The sequence below is a fragment of the Hippopotamus amphibius genome, chromosome X (genome assembly GCF_030028045.1).
Source record: "Hippopotamus amphibius kiboko isolate mHipAmp2 chromosome X, mHipAmp2.hap2, whole genome shotgun sequence".
Lineage (NCBI taxonomy): Eukaryota > Metazoa > Chordata > Mammalia > Artiodactyla > Hippopotamidae > Hippopotamus > Hippopotamus amphibius.
Genome location: NC_080203.1, coordinates 47,480,516 through 47,506,959, shown reverse-complemented (window position 1 = coordinate 47,506,959; position 26,444 = coordinate 47,480,516). Strand labels below are relative to the sequence as shown.

The 26,444-nt window shown below is 40.9% G+C and overlaps 3 protein-coding genes across 5 annotated transcripts; 2 read left to right on the top strand and 1 right to left on the bottom strand.

The window, feature by feature from the left end:
* Positions 1-211: 211 nt before the first annotated feature.
* On the top strand, positions 212-2,908 carry RPL36A (ribosomal protein L36a). Its single transcript, XM_057718315.1, has 5 exons — positions 212-322; positions 740-845; positions 1,052-1,119; positions 2,448-2,570; positions 2,839-2,908. Exons 1-5 carry the CDS (start codon positions 212-214, stop codon positions 2,857-2,859), a joined length of 429 nt encoding a protein of 142 aa, XP_057574298.1. The 3' UTR covers positions 2,860-2,908.
* Positions 2,909-4,823: 1,915 nt separating this feature from the next.
* GLA (galactosidase alpha) lies at positions 4,824-13,718 on the bottom strand. 2 transcript variants are annotated; one of them, XM_057719424.1, is made up of 7 exons: positions 13,308-13,718; positions 10,098-10,272; positions 8,979-9,156; positions 8,322-8,413; positions 6,506-6,667; positions 6,096-6,293; positions 4,824-5,681 (listed from the first exon to the last, which is right to left on the bottom strand). In XM_057719424.1, the coding sequence occupies exons 1-7, from the start codon at positions 13,511-13,513 to the stop codon at positions 5,415-5,417; spliced, it is 1,278 nt and encodes a 425-aa protein (XP_057575407.1). In that variant the 5' UTR covers positions 13,514-13,718; the 3' UTR covers positions 4,824-5,414. The 2 variants fall into 2 exon arrangements, with proteins under 2 accessions (XP_057575407.1, XP_057575408.1); XM_057719425.1 differs by lacking the exon at positions 13,308-13,718 and adding an exon at positions 12,959-13,024.
* Positions 13,719-13,853: 135 nt separating this feature from the next.
* HNRNPH2 (heterogeneous nuclear ribonucleoprotein H2) lies at positions 13,854-19,881 on the top strand. 2 transcript variants are annotated; one of them, XM_057719143.1, is made up of 2 exons: positions 13,854-13,959; positions 17,387-19,881. In XM_057719143.1, exon 2 carries the CDS (start codon positions 17,441-17,443, stop codon positions 18,788-18,790), a length of 1,350 nt encoding a protein of 449 aa, XP_057575126.1. In that variant the 5' UTR covers positions 13,854-13,959; positions 17,387-17,440; the 3' UTR covers positions 18,791-19,881. The 2 variants fall into 2 exon arrangements, with proteins under 2 accessions (XP_057575126.1, XP_057575127.1); XM_057719144.1 differs by having other exon boundaries at positions 13,861-13,947.
* The last annotated feature ends 6,563 nt before the right edge of the window (positions 19,882-26,444 follow it).

The window sequence follows — 26,444 nt, the reverse complement described above, 5'->3', positions numbered from 1 at the left end:
AAAGCTCTGCTTCCTTCACTTAACGTTGCTACGCAGCAGTATCGGCCAAAACTGATGAGGTGAGGAAAAATTGCAAAGCCGGAGGGGGGCGGGAGGAAGTTGAAGAGAGTGGATCAGCCTCAGCCGGAGCCCTTCCTTAAGCTCGCGCCCGAGGCTCTGAATTGAGTCCTCTTGGTCGCCAGAGGGCGCCGCGCACAGAGCCTTAAACTCTATGGTCGTTCCCACCGACTCCCATGAGGAAGCGCGACCAGAAACCTCCTATATACTTCCGTTTCCGGCCTGGTCTCTTTCTTTCCGTGCCGATAGCGCTCTCGCAAACATGGTAGGATCTTGTGGTGGGGGCCGGCAACATCCAGTTTAATCTTTCCCTCCCGGTTGATGGTGCCGTCCCGGGATGCGTCCAGGCTCCTGCGTGGACTCATTAAACCAAAGAAACCCAATGTTGCCGGGATCGAGCCCAAAGGGACCGGGATTCGGGCCCAGGAATTGAAGTGATGGGATCAAAGAGGTAGACTTAGCCAGCGGTAGAGTGACTATGTTCTCGTTTTAGTTTGGGACTCGGCGGAGGCCGCTGTACTTGAAACACATGGGGCTGGACCACCTTCTAAGTCAGAGTTGTGTGTTAGCGAGGAGTTTGAGAGTCGAGTTCTCGTGGGATGCCTTAGCTTCAGCTGTGTCAGGTCGGGTGTTGTGCCGATTTTCTGATAACGCTGCACATTCTGAATGGTTTATTTACTAGGTGAACGTTCCTAAAACCCGCCGGACTTTCTGTAAGAAGTGTGGCAAACACCAACCCCACAAAGTGACACAGTACAAGAAGGGCAAGGATTCTCTGTATGCCCAGGGTAAGATGGTCTGTACGTGATTTGGTTTTAATGCGGCGTTTGTGTAGTAATAGAATATATGAGCCCAGTTCCCGCTCCCTTACCGACTTGGGCATTGATATTTCTGCTGGAAAGCTCAAGATAAAATCGGTGAGAAGACTTTTCCACGTGTCTGTTGTGATTTGTTATGTTTGATAAACCCTGACAAATAACTTTCATTCTCCCAGGAAAGCGGCGTTATGACAGGAAGCAGAGTGGCTATGGTGGGCAGACTAAGCCGATTTTCCGGAAAAAGGTTTGTAGTAATTACTGTTTAATATGCTTCTCACTTACTGTGGTAGAGACTTTGCATTTGTTTTTAGCCCACACACCTCTGCAGTTACAGGTATGTGTTTTCATAGTTTCAGTGAAGTTATCTCAGTTACCTGCAGAGACATCGGTCTAGTAGGTAGTGGAGCTGGGAGTGCAGTCCAGGTCTGACTCCAGTCTACAATACTGCACTGCCTCAGTGTTTTATGTTTTTTGTCCTCTTTTTGAAGGGGCAAACATTAGGACTGTGCCCTGCCTTCCTAAGGACTCATGTTTGAGTACACCCGTAAATCCTTTCCTTTGCCCTGTTCTTTACCTGTTGTCATGTCCTAATGAATCCTTAGCTTGCTTGCTGTAAGAATTGTTCTCATGTTTTGCTTAGTTCAGTTCAGTTCAGAAGCCTGCAGTCAGTCTGCTACCTATCTCACAAAGTCTTAAAGCTCTTTAAAATAGCCATTTAGGTCTTCCACTGGTTTCCTGAATTCCATGTTGTTCTCAGGCTGAATTTATGAGTTTCTGTTCTACCCCAGGTGATTTGTCTACCCCCTAAAGTACACAGTGCTTGGAGCATAGCCTTCCCGTGAACATAGCATGTCTTTTGGCACTTAGGTCCTCATTTAGCCTGGTTCCAGAAAGTATTCAGGAATGATTAGTGTTCACGTAGGTGCAATAAATGGTTTGATCTCAAGGTGGTAAAATGCCTTTTCACATTTGGGTAACTTGTTTAGGAGATGAGGACATTGTACCTAGGTTTTTTCTCTTTTGAGAACTGCAAACTAGCAGCAATAGAATTCCGATTATAGGAGCAGGCTTTAAAAGTTGAGTATTTGTGGGGAGTGTACTTTGAGTTAAATAATACAGTTGAATGCACATAAAATCTAGATGTAATTGTTAGTCTCCAGAGAATAGATCTTAAGTAATACTTAATAACTATTTAAATGGGTTGCGAAAGTTGTGTTTATTTCATAGTTGCATGGACTCAGTTCACCCATTTTTGGGTGTGTGGAATATTTAACCTATGTAGGGCTGAAAGGCCAGGGTGGTGTGATGAGTGCCTATTTGATAAGAAGCCCTCTGGGATGTTTGATATGAATGGAGAACTTGATATCAACTAGATAATCTGCCACCATTTTCTCTTAAATACACTGATTTTCACATTTCTGTTTTCCCCCTATAGCTAACAGACACATTGTCAAAACTCTTAAACTTTGCAAAGCTTTCCTTTAAGTAGTACTTGACCTGACATAGTCATATTTTTGAAGAAAGATTTTCTGTGGTGATTTATGAAGGCTTTGACTTAATTTTTTTTCCCAGGCTAAAACTACAAAGAAGATTGTGCTGAGGCTTGAATGTGTTGAGCCCAACTGCAGATCTAAGAGAATGCTGGCTATTAAGAGATGCAAGCATTTTGAGCTGGGAGGAGACAAGAAGAGAAAGGTATATAATTATAGAGTGGAAGGTGCAGTCTTTTCTATATGGCTTTATTATGTTGAGACAGGTGAACATTTCTGCCTACTCATTTTTGTGGCATCAAGATCAGGGGCAGTCCTCTCAAAATAGCTAAACTAGATCAAAGTATTTTGGTGTTGGTTTTGACATGAGTAGGAAGGGGTAGAATAAGACTGGCCTCAGTAAAGGATGGTGATCCCTTTAAAGTTCTTTGCAAAATACAAAAGCTCACCCTTTTTTTTTTGTTCTGTTACAGGGCCAAGTGATCCAGTTCTGAGCTTCATATATTGTTTTATTATGAAGACAATAAAAATTTGAGATTGTTTGCTTTATTTAGTTTCAGTTGGTTTTTTTTTTTTTTTGAAGGGAAATAAACCAGTGTCAATAAAATTCTCCTTGGGAAATTTATGCTCAATGGTTCTGGGTACTTAACTCATTGGGAGTTGAATTTGACTGGTTGAACTCAACATCAGATGGTATGATGGTTCAGTTTGGCACTTTAATCACTTGGGACTTCACGGGATTCCTTTTGTTGTTAAAAAGCAAAGGCTGTTATTGGTTATCATGGGGTGTAAGTAGAGACCTGAAACTCAGGGCTAATAGAATGAGATCAGTAACAATTATGGATATCTATAGTGAATATGAGGTTAACCAGGAGTAAAATAATTTGTCTCACATAATGTTTACTACTAAAGTCACTGAATGAGGAATTTCAACATGGTTCTCTAGGCACAGCATACTGTATTATATATGTCATTAGACTTATTCTCATATCCCATAAACATTTTTATATACTTCCTCAAATTTTAAAGTAGATAGAAATTATTTTTACCATGTTGAAATAATTGCAAAGGATAGAATTTCTAGGGAATTAAACTCCCCAATGGAATCTAGGGGGGATATCTATCCATTTTGTAAAATGCCTAACACTTGGAATCCTCTCTGTATGCTACTGTATGCTTCATTCTTGTGCAGCACAACTCTGGATGTGAAGCAAATAAGCTACGCATTTTGGTGACTGGAAGCACATTTCAGTGAGACAGCTGTCTTCCAAGTTAGTTTCTGTGCGTGAATTAAATCTGGATTTACCAATTCTAATTTTTATTAATTGACAGTCCTCCAATTTTATTGAAAATAATTGGTAATCACCTGACAGGCAAAGGAATTGTTACAACACGCATTTTGTATTTTGAGCAGGCCTTTTGTGCCGTTAGCTTTTGTACTGTCCTACATTTCGGATGGGGTGAGGTGAATACCCTTTTTTGCTTATGTGGGAGGAGGGTGATAGTAAAGGGGGTGGGGAAGGAGCAGGCCTGAAGCATTGACTGCAGGTTGGCCCTCCTGGTAAATAACCAACTGGAGGAAAAGGAATTGGAGTATCTGGAAATTCCCTTAAGGGCTTGTTCTTCCATACCCCAGTTTGAAGTTCATTGCCTCATCATGGGAGCTCAGAGAGATAAGGCAGTTCATCTCAAAGTGGAGGGGGTCTTCTGGCTTGGTTTGGTATTTTTAGGTCACAATGTATCAACTATTGTTGGTGAAAGTAAGCCTATTGCATTTGTTGGATCCAGACTGCAAACAACCAGGATTTGGAAACCTAGGTGGTGGGGTGTTTCTTGACAAGACTCTTCCATAAAAATTCAGTAATGTGGTCTGTTGGGTTGCCTCTAAATCATCCGTTTATGAGGTTATTCCTGCTGGGGTATTTTTTTTTTGCCTTTCAACTGAGGAAAGGAAGTTCTTTTTATCTTCCCTTTAGGCTACGATTATAATTAGTGCCATCCAAGTATCAATACCTCAGTATGTGGCAGTGTACAGGTTAAAAAAGCCTGGGTTTAAATCCTGGCTGTAATTTACAGTGAGTAAGTACCTCCATCAGAGTTGTTGTGAGGATAAAAATGAGTCATTACACCTTATGCATCTAGAATAGTGCCTGGCACACAGTTCTGATACAGGAAACAGATATTGTGGATTTGGCTCCAATAACGGTAGTCACCAATTTTTTGGTTTTCCAGTGCATATAAAACTTATGTTCTGGGAGTCGAGGGAGGGAGGGAATACACGAACATGTGTATAAATACAGATGATTGAACTTGGTGTACCTCAAAAAAAAAACAATAAAAGTTCAGAGAAAAAAAAAACTTATGTTCACACTATATTGTAATCTATTAAAGTTTGCAATAGCATTATGTCTAAAAAAGCAAAGTACGCACCTTAATTTAAAAATACTTTATTGCTGGGACTTCCCTGGTGCAGTGGTTAAGAATCCACCTGCCAATGCACGGCACACGGGTTTGATCCCTGGTTCGGGAAGATCCCATCAAAAACAAAACAAAAATCCTTTATTGTTAACCATCAAGCAAGCCTTCAGTGAATCAATTTTTTTTTGCAGTAGTAACATCATGATCCACATGATAAATATAATAATAATGAAAGTTTGAAATGTTGCAGGAATTATCAAAATGTGATGCAGAGACATGAAGTGAGCAAATGCTGTAGGAACAATAGGGCTGATAGAATTCTGATAGATGCGGGGTTGCCACAAACCTTAAACTTGTAAAAGAAACAAAAAACCCTGCAGTATTTGTGAAATGCAATGAAATGAGATATGTCTATAAATTATTTATTATTAAGCTACTATTTCTTAGCAATTTACATTAGGTTCAAAGACTCTTCCCCAAAATGTTTTCCAAATAGCTTTAGAAGTAGTAATCAAAAAGCTCAAGTGTGGAAACTTACTCAAGGAAGGAAGAACAGCTGAAGGTGGACAAAAGTGTGGTAATAAGTTTGGCAACAAAATAATACATTTTAAAGGAAGCTTTCTAATGCAGTCTAGCTTGCTCTTTCTAGCCTAAGCAAAACAGTGCCTGTGGGATTTATTTGAGTTTTTAGACTTGAAGTCCATTCATAAAACCCAAGCTTCCTCTTCACAGGGAGGAGCTGTGTGATCAGGCAGTCAGGGTTACATGCCAGTCCTTGACCCAGGGAAGTAACAGAGATGGTGTAAGAACGAGGTCCACCGATCTCCTGCAGGTTTACCATGGCCACAGCCCAGGCTAAGTTGAAGAGAGGGCGTTCCCACACCTCGAAGTTGTCCTCCTGAAAAGTAAGCCAAGAAAATAGTTGTGATGACTTGGTAACTAGCAATAAGCTGCCTTGTTAGTTGTGGCATTGTCTTATAATCAGAACTATTGAGCACTTCCAGGAAAAATTATCACAAAGGAGCCTCATTACTGACTATGATATCAAGATTAAAAAATATAACAAATTGTACACTCTAAATATATGCAGTTTATTGTAAAAAATAAAAAAAATTAAAAAATACATTCTCAAAAGATCAGTGCATATCCTCCAATGTAACAGACTTAGGCCTAAGCCAAACTTGGTACTTGAGTATTAAACCATCTTAAAATACACACCCCAAATAAACATTTGGATGAATTGTAAACTAGAAGGCAGGAGAAGATGTTCCTGGCCAATTCCCATTCTCCCATAAAACATTATTTACTATACCTTTCTAAGCCGGTACCCCTGCTTGCCCAAGGGGTCCTGGTTGATGGCAATCACATCCTTATCCTGAAGAAGGGCTTTGGCTTCAGGGCTGATGTGTCGGAGGTCATTGGACATGAGTAATGGAGCTGCCATGATAGCCCAGAGGGCCATCTGAGTTATTTGCTGATCCCGGCTGAGGCCAAAGTTGCCAATCACCAACTGGGACAAAGAATGAAGTAAGAGTTCAAGTGAGATAAGACAAAACATTCTTCAAGTTGTCTAGACGGACTAGTCACCTTCCAGGGTACCCTGCTCTGAGTACTCTCACATAAAGCCTGCTTCCAGGAACTTCTCTCTTTTGATTTATCTTGAGTGTCAAGTAGGAAACAGGTTCACTGCAGGGGCTTGAACAGGAGGGCTCAGGTTCTTACCATATCTGGATCATTCCAACCTCCTGGTCCTGCGACAGGAACAATTCTCTCCTGGTTAAACGATGTCCAGTCCAAGATATTCCTTATACTTTGCCAAGAATCATAAATATCAGCAAAATTTCTCCAGTGATTGCAGTACTCTCGGATTTCTGTGTAATTGGGCTGTGAAAACAGAGATAACTTCTGTTTCCTTTCTACTAACATTCTTGATACGAAAAAAATCATGTTTAAAAAAAAGGCTCTCGTAGCCTCTTTTTTTATTATGAACAGATTTATTCAGTACAAAATGAGTAACAATAACTAAATGCCGATGTTATAAAAATAACAAAACTCTTAAGCTGTTTGACAAATCATGAAGCTATCCTGTTGCAAAATGTTTGCTCTTTGAAATACTGTATCTCGTAGGCTCTTTACAGATTAAAGGTCTCCATGAGGAGAGCTAATCCTTATTATAATGGAATTTCACTGTAAGAAGTTTGATTCAGAAGTAGGCTGTATAACTTAAAATCTCACTTAAAATGGCTCTAACACTGTTTTTACTGGAAATTTACCAAACGGTAACTAGGTACAGTAGTCCCCCCTTATCTATGGGAGATACATTCCAAGACTCCCAGTGGATGCCTGAAACCACAGATAGTACCAAACTCACTATGTTTTTTCCTATTCAGGTACTAATGCGTGGGTAGTGTACACATGCTGGATAAAAGGATGTCCCAGGTGGGATGGAGTGGGATGGTGTACATATGCTGGATAAAAGGATGTCCCAGGTAGGATGGAGTGGGATGGTGTACATATGCTGGATAAAAGGATGTCCCAGGTGGGATGGAGTGGGATGGTGCGAGATTTTATCACGCTACACGGAATGGTATGCAATTTAAAACTTATGAATTGTTTATTTCTGGAATTTTCCATTTAATATTTTCAGACTTCGGTTGATCATGGGTAACTGAAACTCTGAAAAGCAAAACCATGGATGCCTGGACTACTGTATTGGGATTATGGAGGATTTTAATTTTTTTCACACTCTACTGTATTTTCAAACTTTTCCAAAATGAACACGTATTACTTTTATAATCAGAAATAAATATGATCTCCTAATATAATACTGTAAATCAACTATACTTCGATAAAAAAATAACTAAAATGATCTTAATAAGTAAAAGCTGCAAATTACACAGGACTCAGCAAGCATATGATAAGGCAATTTGAATCCTAGGCATATACTTTGTTAAAGGAATGAATAAAAGTTTGTAGATAGGCAGGTGGGATATCTGAGGTTTAAGATGTTAAGCAAGAGGTGAGAGAATTTTGCAGCGATTAGGAGATGACAGGGATTCATTCCATAAATAATAATTCAACACTTACCATATGGTAGGGATACAGTGATAAAGTCAGACAAGGTCCCTGCCCTCCTGGAGCTTACATTCTAATGGAGGAGACAGACAACAGGCAAATCAACAAATAATTCCATATAGTGCTAAGCTCTTAGAAGGAAACTGAATAGGTTAACATGGTAAAGACTGAAGTGGGCTGATTCAGATATATTTTGTAGATAGCACTAAGAGGATTGCTGGTGGATAGGTTGTGAACCATGAGACAAAAGGAAGAATCAAAGACGACTGGCTTCCCAACTGATGGTAGCTTAGTCTCCAATTATAGCAGTGGGGATGGTGAGAAGTGGGTGGATCCTGGGAGAGATGGTAGGATGAGACTGTTAAGTAAGGTTGGACTTTGACAGGGACCTTTGTCTCCTTTGTTCTTGAGTTCTAAAAATCCATCAGCAAGGCTCTATTATATTCTGGGCTCACTAGCTCACCTTAAAAACGGGCCACATATAAAGGGGCCACTCACAGGAGTACACAATGCTTCTGCCAGTCCTGTTCAGGGCCAAGGACATGTGCTTATAACCTGTATGAGAAAACAATGTGTAAAATAAGGGAAAGAAGGGAATTTCCAGCTGGGGCTGTATATTTTTAAAAGAGGTTGCCTGGAAGGGCCATATTTATATTTTAAACCAGCAGCAGAGACAGGTGACTGCTCTGTGCTTACACTGTGCGTAGTACTGCACAGACTGCTGGGACTGTTCTGAGGAGATAGTGCAGGATGGTACATATACTGAGGAGAGGCAGGAATGAAGATGCTCCTCTCTCTGTGACTGTTTGACATTCTGGATGCTTTATCAAGTGATGGACAGAGAGTTACAATCACTTTGTAATTAACTCAGAGCCGTCTTGAATTAAAAGTGTATGGTATTAGCTGTGGTAGCACACATGGATTTTACATGCATGAGTGAATAAATGCATGGACAAACTGAAAGAAGAGAAAGGCAGGAGCTCTGGCACATTGAGAATAATTATTTCCAGTATTGTAACTGGGTATTTCCAATGTGAGGATTAGTTCTTTGGATGCTAAGCTGCGTTGGCCTCAAAGTTCTGCCCTTTGCTCATGGCTAAATCTTTTGAATGAAACATACCATCTGCCAAATGTTTTATACTGTCACAGTAACAACCATCAAATTTTAGTAGATCTACTCCCCAGTCAGCAAAGGTCTTGGCATCAATGTCATAATATCCAAAACTCCCAGGGAAGCCTGCACAGGTTTTATTTCCGACATCTGCATAAATCCCTAGCTTCAGTCCTTTGCTATGGACCTGAAATGAGAGAAAAGAGTCACCTCAGTAGAAGGGCAATCATGAAGTAGAGAGAACCACTCCAGGCTGGAGGCAGAGACCAGTGCACTTCACCAGGTACTGGGGGGCTTTCCCCCCACCCCAAAACTCCCAAAACTATCCAGATGAGTATGTTGGAAGATAAAGAGCAAAGTCTCCAATTCTGCTGAGTTCAAACTATACATGTAACTATAGCATAGAACTGAAGGGAGAGCTGTCAGTTGCTCTAATCTTCCTCTGATAGGATCTTAAAAGTTACCTTTTCAGGGCAATGATAGATTTATCTGGAGAAGGACTCTTTCCTTGACCAAACCTTAGGCCCCTCTGAACCCCCTTCTCACGTAGGCCTCTACCTTGGCCTTCCGTGTCTAGTTTTAGCAAGAATCCTGCGAAGTCATCATTTGCTATCTGATCAAATTCCTTATGTATCACCCTTGACGTCTAAGTCCTTGGCCTGCCTTTAGCAAGAATTCTCCTCCTCCTGATGTCTCCTCTTATTGCAACATTACTGAATTGTACTCAGTATCTGTCTTTATTGCCTTTAACTAGTGTCCAGCTCTATCACTCTTCAACGATCTCCAGAATATATTCCTTCTAGCTTCTAAAATTCTAGTTTATAGTACAATTGTGATAGCTGCTCAAAGCTTATATGGAAACATATGCACACATGTCAAGAAACAAGTTCCTTTTTCCTCCTAGAGAATTCAGCAGTTTCAGCAAAAGGAGAACTTCTCCAAGATGGGCCTCAAGAACTATTGCAAAACACAGATCTGCTGATGGGATGAAAATTCCACCTGATAAGCTTTACAATTCATTGTTTAGATAACAGCAGATATTTTACTTTCTAAGTGTTTCTGAGCAAGCTTGGGTACAGAAGTGCTTATAGTCTCCTGAATGAAAAAGAGAATTATCTATAAACTCACATAATTAGCTAGGCGGCGGATCCCACCAGGAAAACGTTTAGGGTCTGCCTGAAGTCTGCCTTCTGAATCTCTTTCAGGAGCCATCCAACAGTCATCAATGCAGAGGTACTCATAGCCTACATCCTTCCAGCCATCTGAGGCCATGATCTCAGCTATCTGCAGGAAGAGCTTCTCACTGAAAGAGAAATTCCAAGAATTATTACAATTCATTAAACAAATGCTTGGGTACTTCTGTTTGTTAGGCATCTTGGGGTTTTGCAATTTATTTCTCAACCCAGTAATAATTTGGTAGTAATCACAACCAATGCAAGGTAAAATGGACTGGGTCCTTTTTCTTCTCACTCCTTCCCCCTCTACCCTAAGAACCCCAAACAGTTAAAAGAGGAATGAGAAATACATGAAACTGAAAAGGCTATTAGAAGTAAGAAGACAGCTCAGTAAAGTAAAACTACATAGTTAACAATCAACAGCTTCTTTAGATATCAACAATAACCTATTCGGAAAAAAAGACAGCATTCACAAAAGGAACTAAAAAAGCAACAGACAAAACCTAAAATATCTAGAGGTAATGTTAAAATTACGTGCAGGGCTCATCTGAATAAAACTATGATGTTCCCAAATTAGTTGAACAAATGGAGAGACATTATTTTGCTCTTGAATAGGAAAACTCAATACTTAAAAAAAAAGCTAATTTTCCCTATACACTTCTAGACATTTAATAAAACCCTGAACAAATCCCCAAAGGACTTTTTAATAGAATACACGGATCGATGGAATCAAAGAGAAAATTCCGAAAGAGATCCTTCTAGCCATTTGATACCATGAAATTTAGTATATATTAAATGTAGTATTGCTTATAGGAGAATTAAGTCCAGGTGGATTAAAGATTTAAATACTTAAAAAACCCATAAAAATACTAGTAGAAAATATACATGACTATGTTATCTTCAGGTAGGAAAGAACCTTCTCTGCCTGATGCCAGAGCCAGAAATCATAAAGGAAAAACCTGATGTTTGATACATAAATACCAAAACCAACGTGTAGCAAGAACCACTGTATTGGGAATTCCCTGGCAGTCCAGTGGTTAGGACTCTGCGCTTTCACTGCCGAGGGTCTGGGTTTGATTCCTGGCTGGGGAACTAAGATCCAACCAGTGTGTAGTGTAGCAAAAAACAAAACAAAACAAACAAAAAACTCTCACTGTATTCACTGTATTCAGGAGTTGCAGCACACGGGCTCAATAGTTGTGGCTCACAGGCTCTAAAGCGCAGTCTCAATAGTTGTGGTGCATGGGCTTAGTTGCTCCGTGGCATGTGGGATCTTCCTGGAGCTGGGATCGAACCCATGACCTCTGCATTGGCAGGCGGATTCTTAACCACTGCGCCACCTAGGAAGCCCGCAAAGTTTTAAAAGAACAACAAAAATGCAGTGTTGGCCAGTGTGGGGGTGGGGGGGGGGTGGGGGGGGGTGGAAATAGGAATTCTTCATACACTTTTGGTGGGAAGGTGCATTTGTAAAACTTTTGGGGAGGATAGTTTGGCATGAAACAAAATGAACATACCCTTGGACCCAGGAATTAGACTCTAAGGAAAAAAATCAGATGATGTACAAGGGTGGTTAGCACAGCTTTGTTCATAATAATGAAAAATTGAAGAGCCTGAATAGCTATCAACAGGAGATTGTTTAAATAAATTATGGTATATATATACAGTCTGCACTTCTGAAGCTCTTAATTTGTACCAGGCACTCACTCCCTAATTTAGAAAGGGTAATTAGTTTGCCCAAGATCACCTGGCTAAATAATAGGCTAGAATTTGAACCCAGGCAGGCAGACTTCAGTCTCCTTGTTAACTGCTCACGATACAAATGTGATCTCATTTTTATTGAAAATCACTTTAAAAAGAAATCTGTGTTTTTATTTACATACAAAAAAACTGAAAGGTTGTATATTAACATTTTAACCATGATTATTTCTGGGTGGTGGATTGAGGGGAATCTTTATTTTCATTATACTCTACTATCTACATTTTTTTGCCATGATCACACATTAATTTTATAGTCAGATACAAAAATAAGACAACCACCACTTAGGACAAAAGGAAAAGACAAAAAGAAATATGTAATGGCCTTAATTTACCCCAGGGTCATGATGGATTTAGTCTGAAACTTAGAAAGCCAATTAATTCTGTCATGTTTCACCAACATCTTGACTTCATCTGTAAAGACATTCATAGGAATAACTTAGGGCCACTGGGATGTACCATGACCGCTGCTTATAGAGGGGCCTCTGCACCAAGGGTGTCTTTATTATGTTTTAAACAATATCTATCGGTGATTCTTAACCTTTTCTAGATCATGGATCCCTCTGAGAATCTGAACAAAGCTCAAGATCTTCTCTCCAGAAAAACATACACACTCATATTTGCATATTTGCATTAATTTTCCTATGGATTCCAGGTTTAGAACATTTCTTCTATATGCCTAATTGAGGGGTCTGGTACTGCACTGTGATTTGTCCTTTAAATGGGTTATCTAATTGAAAGCCAACCTGTGTGAGATAAGGACTATTTTACAGAGTCAGTTACCTGAAGTAAGAGTTGTTTTCCCAATTTACAGATAAGGGATGTGTGGGTCAGATAGGATCAGTACCTATCTTATCCAGCCTCGACTCTCATCTTCCACACAAAAAGATCCTCCACATCAACTTTCCAACCAGATGCCACACCCAAGGGCTACGGGGTGGGGAGATCTCAGAGACTCCGTGGTTTCTCTAAATTCTCTCAAGTTACAGCCAAGGAACCCGTGACCCCAAAAGGAGAAGAAATGGCACAGCGTCTTAGTCTTCTGTCTCTCCAACTCACCTCAGCTGTCCTCACTGCTAGTACCCGGCAGAGACAGAGCAGCAGCTCTCAATAAGGGTCTGAAAGGAACTGAATGGTAAGAGGAGAAAATCCTTAGCTGGGTGATCAAGCAGAAAGAGGTGGAAAAGCAGAGGTAGCTGGCCGGACTGCCACCCCAAGAGGAGTCCCATGGAGAAAATTTAGGACTAGGCCCCATCCAAGGCAGTTTACTGGGGATAAAAAAACAGCAACGATAGGGGAGCTCTCCCTCAGGCTCAAATTTTCTCGCTGAGACCCTCCATCCTTTCAAACACCGCCATACAAATACACGGAAAAGCGAAGGGAAGAGGGTACCCAATATCTCTGATACCTGATACAGGAATCCGGTTCTTCTTGGCAGTTTACGTTGCACATGAAGCGTTCCCAGTGCAGCCAGCCCATGGTAGGGGTCATCGCCAAGCCGTTGTCCAGGGCCGGGGCCCCGGGGAGCCCCCAGAGAAACAGGGCCAGGACGCAAAAGGCCAGCACACAGCCCAGACGCTGGACTCTGCTCACCAGCATCATCGTCGCTGTCATCGTGCAGCACAGATTTCCACGAGTCACCTGGGCTTTTGAATTTAACCTTAAGGGCTAAAAAGGCAGAGGCGGACCGCAGAACCCGCTTTCGTCCTCATCACCAATCACCGGTGAGTTATTAAGCCGTGAGCTGATTGTTTCTCCGGCAACTGGGACGGTTATCCCCAGAGGCGGACCAATGACTAGTCATCGAAGACGCACCGCCACCAACCACTCTTTCTCTTCCTGCATATCGACCCGCCCTATTTTCATACCAGGAGGAAGTGCGGCACTTTAACAATCCCAAGTTAGAGCAGAGCTGTGCTCACGTGACCGAGATCTCACATGACGTAGATCGTCACGTGACCAATCGCTTACGTGAGCAGAAGTAGTTCTGGTCGTCGTCTACCGTCTCGCTATAAGCCGTTTGAGGGAAGAAAGAGGAAAATTATCCGGTATCGTTAGAGGTTGGTGCGTGGGTGGGAACCGGGGACCCGGGGGTGGTGACGATGCAGACCAAAGCGGGGTCCGCGGGCCGCCTCCGCCTTTTTCGTTCCCTGCTTTCCCCTCCCCCGCACCCCCTCCCCCCTCCCCCCATCTCAGTGCCGGGAAGCCGCCTTTGCTGCGCCTGGTGGGGAAATGGTGGACGCTCGTGACTGTGTCTGTGTTTTTGTATATCTGTCTGCCTGGGCGGGTCTCAAAGGACCCTTAAGAGAAACCGTAAGCTGAAAAGCATTTGAAAACCACGTCCCAGGATTAGTAAAAACAGATCTTGAGTCTAGTGGCCTGAATGCTAGTCCTTCCATTCAGGCACCCAGTCTCCAGTGCCTGATTGTCTGTCTGTGTGTGTGTAGGGGGAGGCACCAAGCGAATTTGATCTGTAGAGTCACATCTAGGCAAATGCTGCGTGCATGACCGAGGCGCCCAATGAATGTTTTTACTGAATTAAATATTTAAATAGCGTTTAGTTTTCTGCTTATAAGAATCTACATGTTCAATTTTAGACTTTGGAAAAATAACAGTATGCTATAAATGAAAAAAATACACGTAATTCATCACTCGGAGATGACTACTCAGCATTTTGGTCTGTAAAACGTCTGTATATAACACACCCATAAATGCACAAATTCTTAACTCACAAATGGAATCCTGGTTCTTACTTCAGGCAACAGAGTTCTCGTGGCCTTCCCAGGAGACAGTGATGAAGCAGAACCTCCCTGACACCACAGAGGGGACGTTAAGGCCTAGAGGGCTGCAGGGACATTAAATGGGATGGGTTGCCCAAGAGATAAGGCAAGCAAAGAACCAGTGCGTAAATATGTCACTTAGACCTAAAGATGGTCTATAGGAAGACTGTTATCACTGCACGTGCAGTGTTCCAGGCACATAGTAGGCAATTAGTGAATGTTGACTTGAATCCTCAGTGTAGTTTTAGGGCAGTTAATACTTTGTACTTTCTCTCTAAGAGGCCCAGTGTTCCCAGACCATGTCACATAAGCCATGCACATAGAAAATTAGAAAATTTTAATCAAATTTGCTATACCAAATCCCAGAAAAGTAAACATTTTAATTTGTTTTGTGTTATTATTTTTTTGCTGAAATAAAAGTGATTACTCGCTATAGAAAATTAAGAATGCACAAAAAATTGAAAAAAGTTGAAAAAGCTGTAAACCTACCACCCAGAATAGTCACTATTAAAATGTGACACATTCCCCATGCATGTACTTTTCTAACATTTTTTAAAATTCCAATTACAGTGATTTTTAAAAATTAAACTATTTAGACGTATATAGGGTAAAAAGTGAAATTCCACTACACTCTTCCGGTGCTCATTTTCTCAGAAAACAACTTATATCCTTCCAGAATTTCTACGCATTTACATACATATATTTGTGCCTGCTTATATTTTAGAATAAGTGGGATCATGCTATACATATTCCTTCATTTAGTATATTTTGGAAATCTTCCTAGGTCAAGGCAGATTTTTTTTAAACAGCTGCATGGCATTCTGTTTTAAGGATAAAGTGTAATTCACTCAGCCATCCCACTATTAATGGATAATTCGGTTTCTAATTTTCTGCCGTTACTAACAGTGCAGCACTGAACATTTGTGAATATTTCTGTTGACCAGGTTCCTGGAAGGAATTCTGGCATGGTCAAAGGATATGTGAACATATATCTTTTTCATAGTTGGGATTATAAAACAGTTATGATCTTGGGTCACTTAAGATTATAGCATAAGTAATTTCTCATGTTATTAGATATTTTTATAATTTTTAAAGTGTGTAATATTTTATCTTTCTTAATAAAATATCTTTCAAAGAATATATAGCTCCATAAATCTTTGTCTGAATTTCAGATCATTTCCTTAGGGCACATAACTGGAAGTGGATTTACTGTATCAAAAGGCATGATACATATTTCCAAATTGCTTTCCAGAGATACTGTGTCAACTTTCACTCCTCTTGGAGTGTATTACTTTGTGAACCCTGAATAACAGTATCGACTTACCCTCCTTGTTTAACTTTCACTATGTTGATGGGCGAAAAATGGCAGTTAATTCTGGTTTTAACTTGTATTTCTGATGGTTGATGAGGTTTGAACATTTCCCAGACTCTTCTCCTTTATCTTCACATCTGTATTGCCCGTGTGTTTAATGTTACCGAGTCCCACAGAATCCACTGTTTTGAATGCATAGATCATATCTTTCCTCCCCCTTTTTTTAAACTTCTGTTGCCTTAAGTGAATCCCTTTAGCATCTCTTTAAGAGACAGAGTTCTAACTGCTCTTGTTAGTGTCACCCCAAACCTCTTTGTTTGAGTGCCACACTGTTGCCATGGTGATCTTTCTGAAAGGTTCTGATTACTTCACACTCCTCCCCTCACTTTCCTCCTCCTCTTTCCTCCCTTCACTTCCCTCTCTCACTTTCCTCCCCTCTCTCCCCTCCCCTCAGTCCTCTGTTTAAAACCCTTAAAAGGCCCTTAGCCTTTATCTGTCTCCTAAGACCTCCTGGATCAATCTCTACCTAGCCAACCTTATCTCTTGCCTTGCTTCCTTCTATTTTATGCTCCATCATAATTTTCAGAATTTGTGGATCCCTGAGCTGGTTAGTCCTTTTATTCTACGCTGATAGAATTGACCAGCCAGTCCCTGCTTTATAACACCCTTTCACCCTGCACAGAATTCATTCATAGCAGGGATCATGTTTATTTGCCCTTTTTGTCTTTAGTAAAGATGGGCTTATTGAGCCTTGTATGCCAGAGCCAAGTACTGGACCTGGCAACTGAATAATGTAAAATGAAGGTGTGAATTCTCTATAATGTCTTTTTTCCCATTTATCTCTTTGGTCTTAATATTTCCCTGATTTTAGTTATTTCTATGAGCTTTTTATTAATAAGGTTAGTAATGTATTTGTTGTAGGTATCTTCTCAAGTGTATTGTTTGCCTTTTATGTTTAATCTTACTTTTGATGTAATGAAGTTTTCATTTTTATGTAATCAGATATAGCCATCTTTTATTTGTTGAGGTCTTCCACTGATTTTGTTGCCATTCATTTTGTATATCTTTCCATTTTTTGTATATCTTTTCTGATTATGTGTTTACATATGGTCAGTGTGGAAAACTTAGAACATAGAGAAATGGCCAAAGAAAACATTCTCTGAAACACAAAGCTCCCATAGTCTTACCACCCAGAAATAGCCACCATTAATGGTATCCAGCACATAATAAGTATCAAATAAATAGTTGTTAAATGAATGAATGAGTTAGAAATTTGGTGAAGTCTCTTTGTTTATACCAATGTCTTACAAACAAGCTATCCATGTAAATGAATTTTCTATTAATAGTTTGCTTTTCTTCTCTTACCGTATTGTGAACATTTTAAATTTTTTTCAGCTACACCAAAATTACATTGAACCGAGCCTGCCAGCAAGAGCCCAACAGTCCACCATGATGCTGAGCACTGAAGGCAGGGAGGGGTTCGTGGTGAAGGTCAGGGGCCTGCCCTGGTCCTGCTCAGCTGATGAAGTGATGCGCTTCTTCTCCGATTGCAAAATCCAAAATGGCACATCAGGTATTCGTTTCATCTACACCAGAGAAGGCAGACCAAGTGGTGAAGCGTTTGTCGAACTTGAGTCTGAAGATGAAGTGAAACTGGCTTTGAAGAAGGACCGAGAAACCATGGGACACAGATATGTTGAAGTATTCAAGTCCAACAGTGTTGAAATGGATTGGGTGTTGAAGCATACAGGCCCGAATAGTCCTGATACTGCCAATGATGGCTTCGTCCGCCTTAGAGGACTCCCATTTGGCTGTAGCAAGGAAGAGATTGTTCAGTTCTTTTCAGGGTTGGAAATTGTGCCAAATGGGATGACACTGCCGGTGGACTTTCAGGGGCGGAGCACAGGGGAGGCCTTTGTGCAATTTGCCTCGCAGGAGATAGCTGAAAAGGCCTTAAAGAAACACAAGGAAAGAATAGGGCACAGGTACATTGAAATCTTCAAGAGTAGCCGAGCTGAAGTCCGAACCCACTACGACCCCCCTCGAAAGCTCATGGCTATGCAGCGGCCGGGTCCCTATGATAGGCCAGGGGCTGGCAGAGGGTATAATAGCATTGGCAGAGGGGCTGGGTTTGAAAGAATGAGGCGGGGTGCCTATGGTGGAGGGTATGGAGGCTATGATGACTATGGTGGCTATAATGATGGGTATGGCTTTGGGTCCGATAGATTTGGAAGAGACCTCAATTACTGTTTTTCAGGAATGTCTGATCATAGATATGGAGATGGTGGGTCCAGTTTTCAGAGCACCACAGGGCACTGTGTACACATGAGGGGATTACCTTACAGAGCTACTGAGAATGATATTTACAATTTTTTCTCACCTCTTAACCCCATGAGAGTACACATTGAAATCGGACCTGATGGCAGAGTTACTGGTGAGGCAGATGTTGAATTTGCCACTCATGAAGATGCTGTGGCAGCTATGGCAAAAGACAAAGCTAACATGCAACACAGATACGTGGAGCTCTTCTTGAATTCTACTGCAGGCACAAGTGGGGGAGCTTATGATCACAGCTACGTAGAACTCTTTTTGAATTCTACAGCAGGGGCAAGTGGCGGTGCTTATGGTAGCCAAATGATGGGAGGGATGGGCATATCCAACCAGTCTAGTTACGGAGGTCCTGCTAGTCAGCAGCTGAGTGGTGGTTACGGAGGTGGTTATGGTGGTCAGAGTAGTATGAGTGGATATGATCAGGTTCTGCAGGAGAACTCCAGTGACTATCAGTCAAACCTCGCTTAGGCAGAGAAGGAGTACTAAACAACTGGAACAGAAATAACAGCCGTGAATTTATGGGAGTTGACTAGAATGGGAATGATGTCAGGCATATCCAGTATGATTGGTAAATGGGAAATATCATTGATTCTGATCACTCTTGGTCAGCTAGCTTCCTTTTCTTTTCCTTTCCTCCCTTTTTTCCTCCCCTCCTGTCCCCTCCCTCTTTCTTTCTTTCTTTTCCTTCCTTCCTTCCTTTCTTTCTTTTTCTTTCTCTTTCTTTCTTTCTTTCTTTCTTTTTCTTTCTTTCTTTCTTTCTTTCTTTCTTCCTTTCTTTCTTTTTCTTTCTTTCTTTCTTTTTTCTCTTTCTTTCTTTTTCTCTCTCTCTTTCTTTCTTTCTTTCTTTCTTTCTTTCTTTCTTTCTTTCTTTCTTTCTTTTTCTTTCTTTCTTTTTCTTTTGTCCCTCCCTCCCTCCCTCCCTTCTTTCTTCCTCCCTCTTTTTTTTAAGAAAAATTAAGTTTAACAGTTTTGCATTACAGGCTTGTGATTCATGCTTACTGTAAAGTGGAAGTCAAGATTGTTTCAAAACTTCAAGCTCAGTAATTTTGAACATTGAAACATTCACCTAGGATGTAATAACAAAGTTCAGTATTGACCATAACTGTTAAAACAACTTTCAGCTTTCCTCAAGTTAGTTATGTTGTAGGAGTGTACCTAAGCAGTAAGCGTATTTAGGTTAAAGCAATTTCACTTATGTTAAATGTTGCTCTTATACCACAATACATTGAAAACTTTGGATGCATGTTGAGAAACATGCTTTTCTGTAAAACTCAAATATAGGAGCTGTGTCTACGATTTAAAGTGAAAACATTTGGCATGTTTGTTAATTCTAGCTTTTTGGTTTAATATCCTATAAGGCACGTGAGTGTACACTTTTACTTTTTTTTAAAGAAAAGCTCTGGGACAATTTTGAAGATGTAATACCAATACTTTAGGAGTTTGGTCATGTCGTTTGTATGAAATTCTGAGGCTTTGATTTAAATCTTTCCTTGTATTGTGATTTCCATTAGATGTATTGTACTAAGTGAAACTTGTTAAATAAATCTTCCTTTTAAAAACTGAAAAAAATCTTGCACAGCTTGATTTTTATTATGTTCTATCCCATATGAGCCATTTCTTTTACATAGTCCTCTGCTGATGAAATTTAAATCATTTAAAATTTTTTAATTATAAATATACCTTAGCATCTTTATACATACATCATTGCACATATCATTAATTATTTCTAAGGTATATTCCTAGAAGTGGAATTGCTTAGTCAAAGGTTCACGCATTTTTAAGGCTTCTGATTTGTATTGCCAGAAAGATTATGGTACTTTGTGTTTCCACTAGGAATGTGTTTTTAAAAAAATTTTCCCCCATAGCCTCCTCAATGAAGCACATTATTCTGCTTGATCTTGGCCAGTTAGTTAGTTGAAAAGTGGTATCCCATTATTATTTTAATTTGTATTCCTTAGATTAATATTGAGATGGAGCATTTTTCTGTTTGTTTCTACGTTTATCCTTACCACATCCTTGGGACAATTGAGCTACTCTGGAGACGCTGTACTTTATCAAGACAGCATGCTCTGCAATCCAAAGAAGTAAAGGCAAATAATCTTCCTTTCATTTAACCATAAATTTGAAGATCTAAGACACCTTTAAATGTTTAAAAGAACTATGTTATAATAGAAATAATTCAGTTTCCTCCATGAATTCATTAATAGTCTGTAAACACTCTGTTATGTTTTTCAGGGGCATTTAAAGCTTGTTTTAAACCAATGGTTCTCAAACTTTAGTGTGCACTGGAATCATCTATGCACCTTGTTAAAACATTCATCACTGGGGCCCACTCCTAGACTTTCTGAAATTCAGTAGTTCGAGGGTGGTGCTTGAGAATCTGCTGATGCTGCTGGTCTCAAGACCATGTATTGAGATCCATCATAGTTCTCTAATGGCTACAGGCCTATAAACCCTAAAATGGCAACTCTTTAAGAAGCCACTTCCTTCATGATCCCTGATTGCCTCCCCTACTTTCCTGTAACAAGTAGTTTAAGCATTCTATGAAAGTATAAATTGCACATGACTATTTATAATACCTTGCTTCTCCCATGAGGACTTTGAAAACCTGTCACATCTGGGGTTATCTTACATTTTGCCCCTATCATAGTGGCCATTAACAATTACACCTCTCAATGACTTTCAGGCCTGGACACTCTCAGGCCAGTACCAGCTGCACCTGAACTTCAATAGATCTTTTTGTAAATCTCCTGACTAGTCTGGAAATCCTTGGTCTGTTTAGAGCTTGAGGCCCAGAGAAATGCTCTAAGAAGGGAAGCAAATACCAAATTGGTATTACCTGACTCCATTTTATTCAAGTACACTTTTTTTTTTATTTTATTTTTTTAATTTTTTTGGGGGTACACCAGGTTCAAGTACACTTTTTATTGAAAACCATTCATGCTGAGGATACAATGGGTGGTGATTTGAGTTTCTTCAATGACTTCCAATTTCTGTCATAGCTGCCAAGAGAGCAAGATATCCATCTCAGGTCATGTCATACTGAGCCAGTCATTTACCTTGCCCTCCTACGGCCTTCAGGACACGTTTTTCAGAGGGTTCACAAGGAGGTGTTTTTGCTTTCCAGGCTGCTCAGCTAATTTTCCAGAACATTCTTTCGGTGTAAGCAAAGATTCTCCAGTTAGCCACTAGATGTCACCAAACCCTGGGAAAGGATTGACTGATTCTGGCCATCAATGGTGTTTGTTTCCTCTCTGCTGGATAAGAAAACTCAGAAGGGCTCAAGGAAGCAGGTAAAAGAGGGAGAAACCCTAGAGAAGGGCAGTAGTCAGCACTAGAGGGGGTGGAAAAGGACAACAGTACCTGTGGGGACAGCAGCACAGATGCTCACACACACACACACACACACAGAAAACACCTCTAACACTCAAATCTAACACCCAAACCCAGAAGAGTTTGCTAGGATGTTTACCAACCCATACCCTGCAACCATCAAGTCAGGATTCATTTTAGACTACCCCCTTGAGCTACTTGGCAGCATCAGGACGAAAGTTTGCAGTGACAACAATCATGGCCTAAGGGAGTCTCCACAGATAGCTTATGCCAGTGGTTCTGAGTGCCGCTTCTGGACCAGCAGCATCAGCAGACCTGGGAACTTGTTAGAAATGCAGATTCTCCGGCCCCATCCCAGACGGACTGAACCAGAAACTCTGGGTGTGGGACCCAAAATCTGCGTTTTAACTAGCCCTATGGGTGATTCTGATGCTCAGAGCCACTCGTTTATGTGTGGATTTCCTTATTCACCCATTCATTTATTCCTACATTTATTCATCCAACCATAAAGGATGTCAGTAAACCAGAGACAATCCTATCTGTAAGCATTGCACATATTTTGCACCTTGACAGCCCTCGCCTCCCACCCCGTTAACTGATATGAAAATGCACTGCAACTTCATTTACAAATCAAGGTCCTTTTCCTTCAGGGAAAGTTCCGAATCTGTCAGCAAAAATGAAGATTTCTCTAAGCTGGGCCTCGGAACGCTGTTGCAAAACAGTTGCTGATAGAATGAAATTCCACTTGCTGTGCCTGATGCCAGGCTGAGACTGTCACAAGGGCCATTTCACAACCTGCTCCCACACTGACCAAAATTCAATCTTGTGAATGCAAAACATGCATGTCCATGGGGTCCCCAGCTTAGCGTGCTGCCAGACCCCATTCAGGAGGTGAAGGGGTTAGGTTGTGCCTGGAGCCTGTCTGTGGAAGGACTTTTTCCAAGAGTCCTTTTTCTCCCTTCCTCCCTCCTTCTTCCTGCCCATTCCCTCCTCCTTTGCACAGGCTTGTTTCTCATACACACATGTCATTATGCGTCAAAGCAATCCCCACTTTAGAGATAAGGAAACTGAGTCTCAGTGAGGGTAGGACTCAAACTTGTCTTTGGGACAGAAGCAGGATGCTGGAGTGGGGAGGAAATGACATCTGGGCAGGGAAAGACAAGGAAATGTCTTAGATCCTCGTGGGGTGGTGTAAGGGTAGCTGTGCCCTGGGATGTGAGTGGGGAGGGTGGCGCTGACCAGCGGTGGGTCCAGCTCCTCCTCTGTCGCTCCCCAGACCGTAGTTCCCTTTCCCCACCGCTAGCCCGAGTGGCGGGGAGAGGGTCAGTTAGGGGCACCTCAGGAGGACGGAGAAAGAATTTGATAAAAATTCATTCTTCCCTCTCCTCTGCCGCTTTGCAGAGACGCTCCATCCCCCCACCCTCACCGCTAAGTATATTTCCTTTCAAGAGAGGGATGGGTAAGAGGCCGGGCAATGGCTGCCTGGGGACAGGCCTGGATGAGGGGGCGTGGTTAGCATGGGGACTGATGGCCATGGCTTCAGGGAGGAAGGGGCTTCCTAAGTCTCTGCCCAGCTCTGAGAAGGGAGACAACTACTTTGGTAACCACCCAGGGCATGCTAAGTCTGGCCCCTGGAGATGAAAAAAATTAATCAATAGTTAATTTAAGAAAGAAGTGGAAATTTTTATTCAAGCCAACATGAGGATTATAACTTGGGAGACCCGTCTCTCAGAGAGTTTTGAGCACTGTTCCAAAGAGGTGAAGGGGGAGATTTTAGAGAAAGGAAAAGTGAGAGCTGTGAGTTTCAGGTTTATCTGGGGACTTACTGAGGACTATAGCTCTGGAGACAGCATCTCAGATAGCTCTGAGGAACTGCTCCCAAGAGGTAAGGAGAGAAGTCAGCCTGTACATAATTTTGGCAGAGGGGATACAAGCAATCAAACACACATCTGGGTAGAAGGTTGCTGCTAGTCACAAGGAACGAATATCTTGGTTAATGGTTATAGTGTTTTTCTAAGTAGGGGAAGATGAAAGAATCCAAGTTCATAAAAAATTTCTCCTGAAAATATATGTCTATGTGATGGCCTTTTCTGCCAGTTTTCCCAAAACACAGAGTGCCTCATTCCTGATCTCTACCCTGACGTCCTTTTAGGGTGTGTTAAAGGTCAGTGACTTCAGCGGTTAATGACTCAATCCTTGTAGAAGTGGGTGGTGAAAACCTTCTTTAGTTGGCAGCGCCCCTTATTGTCATAAATGTGACCAAAGTTTGGAAGGCATCTTATGACCATTTTGTCCCACAGTGTTAGGAAAGCTAATTCCCAGGTCAGGCTAGGATTTCATTGATAGGTCACTCAACGTGCTATTACTAGACTAGGTTCTTTTAACAGTAGCCAAAAGTCTCTGGACCATCTGTCTTACTAGTCTGTTATGGTCCAGAAAAAGATTCCCTCTTGTCCCATATCTAGAGCTACACGATTACAATCATTGATCAAATATTTCAAGTCACCTAGTCATCATTATTTATATCGGAGGCTCAGTCATACTTTGGTAATGCAAAAAACAATAGTCTTGTAAAATAGGCAGAATACAAGTTATATAGCTAGCAACAATACAAGTTATATAGCTAGTAACATCTTTTTTTTGGGGGGGGCCGCGCCTGTGGCTTGTGGGATCTTAGTTCCCTGACCAGGGATTGAACCTGCGACCTCAGCAGTGAAAGCGCAGAGTCCAAACCACTGAAGCACCAGGGAATTCCCAGCTAGTAACATTAATAGGGTTATAAGTAAATACTTACGCTAAGAACTTCCATTAGGTGTGGCCCATCATGTCCCCAGGTCATCTGACCTGGTCTATTCCATACCAACCTCTATCTTTAAGGTAATGATATATTGGCTTTGTTCATAAGGCACCCAGATCAATTACCTAGTATTATTAGGCTGATTATCCTTAGTATGATTCAATTGTTCCCAACATTAGGGGGCTTTAAACTTAGATGACTTTAGGCTGATGTTAGTTATATCAATCCATCCCGTAACTGAGGAAGGTTATATTCTTTGACTGAAATTTAGCTCATTGTTCTGACTGAGCTTGAGTAACTTTAAAGGAAAAGTCATGTTTATGGTCATGGTCAGAGCAAGTATGATTGATTGGCCAAGTGAGGGGGTCACATCTAGTAATATCAATAGTGGCCCAGGCAGAACTATAACTTCTTTCTTGTAGAATAAATTTCCTAAGGGCCATCCAATTAGAGCCTTGGAGAGAAGAAATCCACCAAGGTAACCCACAAGTACTGCATGTAGGTAATTGACCATAAACCCCAAAATTGGATTTTTAAACTCTGCATAGTATTTGTGCCCATGATAGGAAAACATTGATTTATGCAAAAGTCCAAGAAATTAAGAAAGCACTGTAAATTATCATGCAGGTCAGGTCCAGTACCTTGGGATAGCTTTCTGCTTCTGATGTCGTCTTCTCGTCCTGGTGTGGGTGTAGTTTCTCCTCTGTTTGAGCATTGTTTTAAGATGATTTTGAGGTCAATCGTCCTCTCTATAGACCAGTCCAATGCAGGAGCATTTTCTAAGTGAGAAATATGAATCCAAGAGTCAATTCCCTTCAATTTTGCTGTGTATGAGCTAGTTAAGAGAACCTGATAAGGGTCCTTCCATCTAGGTTGGAGATAGTCCTTTAAATGATATATTTTCCAGTATGCATAATCTCCTAATTGCAGGTCATGGGGCATTGGATCTTCATACAAAGATAGATTACTGTGATAAGCTTCAGAAACAAGCTTAGAATGTCCTTTTAATAATTCAATTAAACTTTATAGTAGTGTAACATTGCAACAAGGAGCCATCTAGGAAGTGAGTCTTAGGCAGTGAATACCAAACCTCAGAACTAGAACTTAATATCCACAAAGGTATATTATTTTTTAATTAAAAAAATTTTAATTGAAGTATAGTTGATTGATAGTGTTTTACCAATCTCTGTTGTATAGCAAAGTGACTCAGTTATACACATATATACATTCTTTCCTTTATTCTTTTCCATTGTGGTTTATCACAGTATATTCAATATAGTTCCCTGTGCTATACATCAGGACCTTGTGGTTTATCCATTCTAAATGTAATAGTTTGCATCTAAAAATCCCAAACTCCCAGTCTATCCTTTTCCCTCCCCTTGCCCCCTGGCAACCACAAGTCTGTTCTCTATGTCTATCAGTCTGTTTCTGTTTTGTAGGTAGGATCATTTGTGCTATATTTTATTTTATTTTTTTGTTTTTTGTTTTTGTTTTGGCACATGGGCTTAGTTGCTCCACGGCATGTGGGATCTTCCTGGAGCAGGGATCGAACCCATGTCCTCTGTATTGGCAGGCAGATTCTTAACCACTGTGCCACCTGGGAAGCCCTGTGCTATATTTTAGATTCTGCATATAAGTGATATCATATGATATTTGTCTTTCTCTTTCTGGCTTACTTCACTTAGTATGATAATCTCTAGTTGCATCTATGTTGCTGAAAATGGCATTATTTCATTCTCTTTTTTACGGCTGAGTAGTATTCCATTGCATATATGTACCACATCTTCTTTATCCGTTCCTCTGTTGATGGACATCTAGGTTGGTATTGTGAACAATGCTGCTATGAACATAGGGGTGCATGTATCTTTTTGAAATATAATTTTGTCTGCATATATTCCCAGGAGTGGAATTGCTGGATCATATGGTAATTCTATTTTTAGTTTTCTGAGGAACCTCCATACTGTTTCCCATAGTGGCTGTACCAACTTACAT